The sequence below is a fragment of the Epinephelus lanceolatus genome, chromosome 5 (assembly GCF_041903045.1).
Source record: "Epinephelus lanceolatus isolate andai-2023 chromosome 5, ASM4190304v1, whole genome shotgun sequence".
In the NCBI taxonomy this organism is placed as follows: Eukaryota; Metazoa; Chordata; class Actinopteri; order Perciformes; family Serranidae; genus Epinephelus; species Epinephelus lanceolatus.
The window spans coordinates 8,271,861-8,281,176 of record NC_135738.1 but is presented as its reverse complement, the minus strand read 5'-3'; the positions used below and the strand labels follow the sequence as shown (position 1 = coordinate 8,281,176).

At 39.4% G+C, this 9,316-nt stretch overlaps 1 protein-coding gene across 2 annotated transcripts; it reads left to right on the top strand.

The window, feature by feature from the left end:
• The first annotated feature begins 1,691 nt into the window (after positions 1–1,691).
• actr6 (actin related protein 6) lies at positions 1,692–8,902 on the top strand. 2 transcript variants are annotated; one of them, XM_033634458.2, is made up of 11 exons: positions 1,692–1,887; positions 4,039–4,156; positions 4,249–4,317; positions 4,452–4,575; positions 5,664–5,799; positions 5,885–5,941; positions 6,083–6,181; positions 6,991–7,069; positions 7,187–7,358; positions 7,500–7,638; positions 7,958–8,902. In XM_033634458.2, exons 1-11 carry the CDS (start codon positions 1,820–1,822, stop codon positions 8,085–8,087), a joined length of 1,191 nt encoding a protein of 396 aa, XP_033490349.2. In that variant the 5' UTR covers positions 1,692–1,819; the 3' UTR covers positions 8,088–8,902. The 2 variants fall into 2 exon arrangements, 1 of the variants encoding a protein (XP_033490349.2); XR_013491580.1 differs by having other exon boundaries at positions 1,701–1,887; positions 7,477–7,638; positions 7,958–8,772.
• The last annotated feature ends 414 nt before the right edge of the window (positions 8,903–9,316 follow it).

The following is a 9,316-nucleotide window of genomic DNA, read 5'->3' as shown; positions in this document are numbered from 1 at the left end:
TACAGGAGAGGTAACTGGATCCGCTGTGACAGAAAGCTTCAGAGAAGACACAGTTGGCTTCTTGTCATCTGAAGTTAAGGCACAGTTTACAACCAACAGCAGGACTTTAGATCTATTGTGAACTATAAAATGGTGCTGTAAAATGCTGCGCAGGAATTCATTGTTTGTTGACCTTCAGTCATCTACATATGAAGTTCCAGGATGAGGTGTGATGTTTAATTTGTTGATGTGTAACTCATGTGATTGCAACACATTCATACTGTTAACTGAACAAATAGGCATCACATCCTGCAGCAGCCTTTTTATTGTTCCTGTAAGTGAACACAACATGACCTTTACTGACTGAATGCACCAGCCTGCAGTGTATTATGGGATCCAGAGAGCGGCTCAGCAGAACTATCAAAGGAATATTTCACCCTTCAACCATGACCATTTGTGTATCTATTACTCACCCTGTGTTTATGTTGAATTCTTGCAGAAAACTGTATTTTTCTTTCATGCCTCCACGGTGAGTGAAAAATCCAAAAACAGGAAATTATTGATGAATTGAAGTAAGGATCAGGTTTAACAACAGCATATCAAAACATCCATTTACAAACACTCACACAACTCATATAGAACCCAGTATAATCAAAGTCTAATTTATCCAGTCATGCTCAGTACTTCCCAAACAGGCAGCCCTCTCTGATAGGAAACTGTCTTGAAAATGAAATTAATCAATGCTCTCTTCAAAGCCAGACTCTATTAACAACACTCTATTAGTTTGATTAAGTTATTGTGTGACTTTGGTGAATCCAAAGTAACCCTTTAGAACACTAAAGTTACACAATAACACAAATTAACTACCTGACTGAGGCAAAATTAGTTTCAAAACATAAATACAAATGTTTTACAGATAGAATATACTGCACACTTCACACTGATACAGCAAGACACACAAATTGCACATCAACAAGACCAAACAAGACAACAGTAATTTTCTAAACCACTCTAAAGCTGCAGGTCATCATCGTTATGCATCATTATTAAATATATAAAATTAGGTTTTCTAATTTTCCAGTTCCAACAAAAGCATGAAAAGGAAGAAAATCCAAAGTTATCAGCTGTTGTGCTATTTTAGATGTAATTCTCCTGTGCTTCCTTGCAGACAGTAAACAAGATATTTAAATATATCACCGGGGGCTCTGGGAAATCTTTAAACTATTTTCTGACATCCTAGGACTGAAAGATTAATTGATTTATCTGGTAAATAATCTACAGATTTGTCACACATAAAAAATTTAATTAGTTGCAGCCCTCATCATATTAAATTATTTTAAAAAGTATATGATCTGTATTTATTCAGAGCTGTTTTTTTATTTAACACTCCTTCATGAGCTGAAATAATGATATTTAACCACAATACAGACTGCGTAAATAAATAATTGTCACGTTCATGTATTTATAATTTGCATTACTTTTAAAACATTTATTTTACTGTGAAACATTCACTAATTTTTATTTTAGATGAGCAGATTTTTACGGAGGAACAGAACTAGGCGAGACTTGTTTCCGTCCGAACACTTTTCTAACAGGACTCAAATTCTCGTATTTGATTGGCTACACCAGCCGTGAAGAAACGGAGGGCAAGACCTTATTGGCTGATTTACAGCGTTACGTCTGCCGGAAACAGACAAAAAAAAAAGCTGATTGGTGGAACGAGTCAATCAAGTTTTAATAGCGCAGCGGTGTTTTCCAACAGAGTAGACATGAGTTGTGTTTCATTAATTGTGAAATAAATTTGCCTCGTTCATTTTATGTGGTTAATACAGGCAATAAAATGGCCACGTTAGTTCTGGACAACGGAGCCTACACGGCGAAGATAGGATACAGTCAAGAGAAAGTCAGGTAAGTCCAGTTATGTTAGCATGGTGGCTAACGTTACTGCTAATCATAATAAACGGTCGGTCCAGCTAGCTAAACAATTTTTAAACAAGTCCACCTCTAATAATCTGTAATATAACGTTACAATATACTTATACAATAACGTTAACGTTACGCATCCCCGTCAATCAATCAATTCAATCAATTTTATTTATAAAGCCCAGTATTACAAATCACAATTTGCCTCACAGGGCTTTACAGCATACAACATCCCTCTGTCCTTTGGACCTTCACAGCGGATAAGGAAAAACTCCCCCCCAAAAAATCATTTAACGGGGAAAAAAAACGGTAGAAACCCCAGGAAGAGCAACTGAGGAGGGATCCCTCTTCCAGGATGGACAGACGTGCAATAGATGTCGTACAGAACAGATCAGCATAATAAATTAACAGTAATCCGCATGACACAATGAGACAGAAAGAGAGACAGAGAGAGAGAGAGAGAGAGAGAGACAGAGAGAGACAGAGAGAGAGAGAGATGCAGGACAGACGGTAATGATAGTAGCTTACAACAACATTGATGAAAGTAATAATATTATAGTTATAGTTCTGGCTACTGTGGTACAATATGTTGAAAGTATATATTAATATCTGGCAGTATACATGTGTGATAATAATCATGTGTATAATAACAGTAGAAGTATGACTAATGACTAATGATGGCAGCAGCAGCAGGAGGCATCTGGCAGGACCACGGCAGCAGCACAACCACACACGTCACGCTGTCCAGGCACCACTGCGATATGAGTTAATCTGAGAGACAGTGGAGCACAAAGGCTCCGGAGAAGAAGCCGAGTTTCTGACATCCAGAATGGCTGAGTTAGCAAGATGCAGTAATAGGATACGAGAGAGAGAGAGAGAAGGAGAGAAGGTCCCCGGTGTATTATAGGGGGGTCCTCCGGCAGACTAGGCCTAAGTCAGCCTAACTAGGGGCTGGTACAAGGCAAGCCTGAGCCAGCCCTAACTATAAGCTTTATCAAAGAGGAAAGTCTTGAGGCTAGTCTTAAATGTGGAGACGGTGTCTGCCTCCCGGACCGCAACAGGAAGATGATTCCACAGGAGAGGAGCCTGATAGCTGAAGGCTCTGGCTCCTGATCTACTTTTGGAGACTTTAGGGACCACGAGCAACCCTGCGCTCTCAGAGCGCAGTGTTCTGGTGGGATAATAAGGCACTATGAGCTCACTAAGATGTGACGGAGCTTGACCATTTACAGCTTTATAAGTTAACAGTAGGATTTTAAGTTCAATTCTGGATTTTACAGGGAGCCAGTGCAGAGAAGCTAAAACAGGAGAAATATGATCTCATTTCTATATGATCTCGTCTGAGGTAACACTGTTCCGTTCTTGTACGGAGAAAAGCTGACGCCAAACTCCATTGAAAAACTGTCAGTTTCATGTTTTTCTGTGTTTTTAAATAAACATCCGCAAGATGCAGAACATCAGTTAGGACCTAATATGAAGCTTCAAGGCTCAAACTGAAATTCGGCTGATGATGAATACACAAAGAGGCTGTTATACCAGAAATATCTTAGAGTTGTAACAGGGTATCTTAGGTTTTTTTGTTTTAAATGCTTTTGTTAGACATCTGGTATGGTGTGGCGTGGAAAAACAACTTGTGTTCATTATAATGTCAGCGATATTATTCCATTCATTGTGGATCTTGCAATATAGACAGGTGAAAGTAAAAGTATTCATTATGCAGAATGCCCCCATTTCAGAATATTGTATATTATATCATTGGATTATAATTATTGTTTAATTACTTTATATACTGCTGGGTTGATTAACTTATAATAATACATCAAAATGTATTTAATAACTGTATTCATTATCTAAATCTGCAAATTAACTTGTAACTAAAGATGTTAGACACATGTAGTGGAGTAGAAGTGTAAAGTAGCATAAAGTGGAATTACTTACCAGTACTGCAAAGTTGTATACAGTACGTAAATGTACATTCCACTGCTGATCACCGGATACACACAGCCTTAATTGCTTGCTGATAGTAAAGGCAGCGCGGGGACATCAGAGCACACCCATCTACTATGTATTTATTGCTATCGTTATCGTCCAGTTATCAGATCACAAAGTCTTCTTCTTCCTCTCTTTCTTCCTCAGCGTCATCCCAAACTGCCAGTTTCGCTCCAAGACGTCCAGATTAAAAACCTTCACAGCCAATCAGCTCGATGAGATCAAAGATCCTTCAGGTCTCTTTTACATCCTCCCCTTCCAGAAGGTGAGAGAGTGTAACCACATGTGGAGGCTGCGGGTCACGTCTGGGCAGGTTTTTAATAGTTCCATGTGTGGTCTCCTGCTCTTTCTCCTCAGGGTTATCTCGTCAACTGGGATGTCCAGAGAAAAGTGTGGGATCATCTGTTTGGAAAGGAGATGTTTAAGGTTTATACTTTGCTTTGTTTTTCTTCGCTTTTTGTGTGGAAATATGGGAAATGTTTTTAATCGCTTTGTCAACTCATCTAATCTGATTTCATCGCCTCCTCCTCTGCTGGTGGTTCTGTGTGTTCTGGGACCAGGTGGAGTTTGCAGACACCAGCGTCATCATCACCGAGCCGTACTTCAACTTCTCTTCCATTCAGGAGTCGATGAATGAGATCCTCTTTGAGGAGTACCAGTTCCAGTCAGCTCTCAGAATAAATGGTGAGTTGAATTGGACACTCGACAAATGTAGATGGAGACAGCACTTCCTGCTCAGGTTCTATACCACCAGATTTTTTAGTTTTTCAAACTTGAAGTCGTCCATTAATGCTGACTCAAGTCACATCACTTGAGGTCATTTATCAGACTTCACACAGCTCCCTCTGGAGTCACTAACACTGCAATCACATGGAATCAGGCAGATGAACAACACCTTCTGGACGGATCGGGAAAAACAAACAAAAAGTCCGATGTAATGGCAGGACGGCAAAACGAAACATGCATGACAACATGCTGCAATGGCGGTCATGTTGTTTACAAAAAATGAAATAGAATAATTAAATAAATTATTTTGTTTGTATTATTTTACGTAATTATTCTAGTCATGCATGTAGCTATAAAATGCAGATTCTTGTCATCCAGATCACTCATGTTTTCTTCCTGTGTGAGGGAGCTAATGGTCCATTATAACATCTGGTTGTAAATTCTGTCCTGGAGGACGGAAATAATTTTTAATTTTTTTAACTTTGAGTGGCAGTGCCATCTTCTGTTACCATTGCCAGTATTCTCTGCTGTCTTCACTTAATTGTATTGTCCTGCTTCCGTCCACTAAAATGAATCTGATTTGCTGTCTACCGTCTGCCTGAATCCATGTTAAAGCAGCATTAAGGCTTTTTACTACGTTTAAAACATGTAGTAGAACTGATGTGGAAAAAACAGTTCCCAGAGTTCCCCTTAAAAGGAAAAGTGCACTCTAATTTTCTTAAACACCACTGTATTTAAAAAAGGCGACACATCTCTCATTTCTGGGTCTATTTTTTTGTTTGTGGTGTTTTTTTTTTTAATACTGTAAAATATGTTACATGCCATGTTTTGGGTTTGAGGTCAGTCCCTCAGAATTAAACGGTAGAAGCTTCTTTCCCAGAGTCACTGATGTCCAACAATCACACACAGACTGATCCTTCAGTAGTTTGAAATGTTCACCCAGCTTCTTTCTCTTGCTCATGAATGTAGTTTTTCTGGATTCTTCTGTGTGGCAGATGTTAGTTGTGTGTTAATACTCCGCTGAATTTATGTTGTGTGTCCTCCAGCCGGCTCTCTCAGTGCTCATCACTACTTCCACACTAAACCGTCAGAGCTCTGTTGTTTGGTGGTCGACAGCGGCTTCTCCTTCACCCACATCGCCCCCTACTGCCGCAGCAAGAAGATGAATGAGGGCATCCGCAGGTGAGAGCACTGAAGCAATCATCATTCACCTGCATAACAATAATAACAACAACAACATGAGCTAATGGTTTATTTGACCTTCCAGGATCAACGTAGGAGGGAAGCTGCTGACCAACCACCTGAAGGAGATCATTTCATATCGGTAAGTTCACCTCACTTTCAGCTGGTAGAAATTATGTTATTTCCACTTGTAAGTTATTGAGCAGAGGACAATATAATCTGTAGATGGCAGAGCTGCAGCTCTTTTCATGAAGTTCATAAAGAATCTGTCTCTCCCTTCCAGGCAACTACACGTCATGGATGAAACTCATGTAATTAACCAAGTAAAAGAAGATGTCTGCTACGTCTCACAGCAGTTTTACAAAGACATGGAGATCTCACAGTAAGAAAACACACACAGCAGATTGAACCAAATAGACTTCTAACAGTTTCTTCTACATATTTTTTAATGAGCTTTTGTTGAAGCCACTAAGCAGGATTTGTTATTTGGCAACTGCTGGAACAGATGTTGTCTAGCTGTTGATCAGCTGTCAGTCACTGAACCATCATTTACTGTCTAGAAATCTAGACAGCCTTTACTGTCATTACGTAGGAATAAAACAAAACGAGTTGTGACACTCAAGTGATGCGTTCCACTAAAGAACATAAAAACATAAGACACAGGACATTCAGTGAGGATAAAAATGCTTATTTCGTGGAAAATGGGTATCTGAGAGATTGATATCATTGTCATGTCTGTATAGTAAATATGGAGCCACAGCCAACAGCTGGTTAGCTTAGCTTAGCACAAAGACTGGAAATGGGGGGAAACAGCTAGCCTGGCTCTGCCCAAAGGTAACAAAATCCACCTGCCAGCTCCTCTAAAGTTCACTGACCAACATTCTGTATCTTTTTTTTTTGTTTCATCTGTACAAAAAATAAAATGTAAAGGCAAGTCTATTTTATTTATGCAGCCCAAAATTACATTATTTAGTCTCACCATACTTTATTGAGTCAATATGCTGAAGTGACCCCTGCAAATATGTCAGTTTCCCTGTTGGACTCAACCAACTTCTGCTGCTAAAAACACACTTGTGATGAAGCACTTTCTTTATTCTCAAATCTGAGTTCACATCGTCTGCCAGTTTTCCTGCAGCATTTCATCATGAAGTCCCTGATGAAAATATTTAATGGCATTTGTTCTGTTGTCAGGTTGAAGGGGGAGGAAAACACCGTGGTGAGGGATTATGTTCTTCCAGATTTCAGCTCCATCAAAAAAGGCTTCTGCAAGGTGAGAGAACATTTTAAATATTTGTCATTGTGGATACGGAGTGATGAGTCCTGACCTGACGCCTCCTTTGGTGAACATGGCTGCTGTCCTCATTGTTCCTCCTCTTTTGTCCTCCAGCCACAAGAGGAGATGGTCTTCAGTGGAAAGTACAAGACCGGAGAGCAGATCCTGAGGTTGAGCAATGAGCGCTTTGCTGTTCCTGAGATGCTCTTCCATCCGTCCGACATTGGTATCCAGGAGATGGGCATCCCAGAGGCCATCGTGCACTCCATCCAGTCCCTGCCAGAGGGTCAGCTGAGTTTCCTGTTGCTTAGAATCACACCTCATTTATTTCATTTGTCCTTGTGTGGTGTACATGATCACCAATAACTTGTGTGTGTGTGTGTGTGTGTGTGCGTGAGATGCAGCTAACAGTGTTTTCTGCCATCAGAGATGCAGGCCCATTTCTACCAGAACATTGTCCTGACTGGAGGAAACACTTTGTTTCAAGGCTACAGAGAGCGACTGGAGGCAGAGCTGCGATCGCTTGCCCCCGCCCACCTCCCCGTGTCCGTACTGCAACCTGCAAAGTAAGTTCAGCTTGATTTATGGTGGTATGTTAAGGGGTTGAGACACAGCATACATAGCGTAGCATATATGCACATAGCAGCTGGATGTGCTCCTCCTCAAAAATGTAACTGCACTTTTACACATGGTGTATGTGATGATAAATATGCGGAGGACTCTTAAAGAAGTTAAAGAAACACCTTCAGTGATATGAGTAGGCCATCGTCACTTTTTATCACCAAGTAAAGAATGTAAATTGTCCCTGTGGGGAATTCAATGAAAGCATGAGTTAAACTTAAACATTAATTTGTCACTAATGGTATTCACTGTCTTCTCCTGCAGTCCGATCTGTTACTCATGGGAAGGAGGGAAGCTGTTGGCCCACAGTCCGGACTACGACGAGATCATCGTGACACGAGACGACTACGAAGAGAACGGACATTTTATTTGTGAAGAAAAGTTTGATATTTGACTGAACTGAAACTCTTCGCTGCAGATTGTTTCTGCATTGTCATGGACGTGAAAAACATCTTTATAGATCAGAGCCATGAAAACCTGCAACTGACTGTTTATATCTGAGCTCTGATTCACTTACAGGACAAACAGGATCTGCCTTTCAAGTGCAGAATGAGTTCAAACAAGTAAAATATTTCTTTTTATACATGTGAATGTGCTGATTGTTTTTCTGACAGGTCAAAAGGTGGAGCCGGCAGACATTGTGGCCTCAAGCCCTTCATTTATTATTGTTAGTCTGACATGACTTTTTGTTAAGACTGCTGTTAATTTTTTGATTTTAAAGTGTTACTGCAAATATTTCAACCGTCAATTACCATTTAAATAAGAGTTTTGTCCTGCATCTCTCCTAGTTTTTAATTCTTTGTTTCATTTTTTGGCAAATCTTTATCTTTAATTTTAGTAATATTTTCATGCCAAAATAAGAATTGGTTGATATGAGCAACACAATACTTTGATTCACTAGCACATCTTACTGGCACATATATGTGCTCCAGTTTCTCCTGTATTTTACCGAACATACCATTACAGTTTATTTGATTGACAGTTGCAATCCAGTTCTATGTTGGAGCATTGGTCTGCAGACATTTCCGTGTGATGGATTTCTTGCTGGCAGTCAGAAGTATTTAAAGTCGTCCTAAGCTTCAGTTTATTCTGGATGTTACGCAGTTAAAAAACTTGTTTAAAAAGTTTTTTGGGGTGTTTTTGACAGATATTGCGATATATTTCCATTTATTACCTTTTTCAACTGCAAATTATATTCCCAAAGGAAAACTTGGTCAGCATATGTTTTATCTAAGATGAAGTTTTCAGTCTGTTCATCTCACTTCAATCATTTTTATTGCAGCAAATACAGCTAGTGAACTGAAAAAGGAATTGATGTTATTATTTTAATAGGATATCAAAAGATAAATTGTCACTTGACAGTCATTGGTTGTCATAGATGCAATATCACTGCACAAAAATTCCAACAGTAAGCTGTATGGACCCCCCCCCCCCCCCCCCAATCATATACTGTAGTTTTTAGACATACTTCATGTAAAACATTTCATGATTCCAGCTTCACAAACTTTTCCTTTGAATAATGGTAATAATTGTGATGTTTTGGTAATAATGTTAAGGTTAAACAAACATTGTCTCCACATCAACCAACTACATCCGTAAAATTCATGCTTATAGTCATAGAGT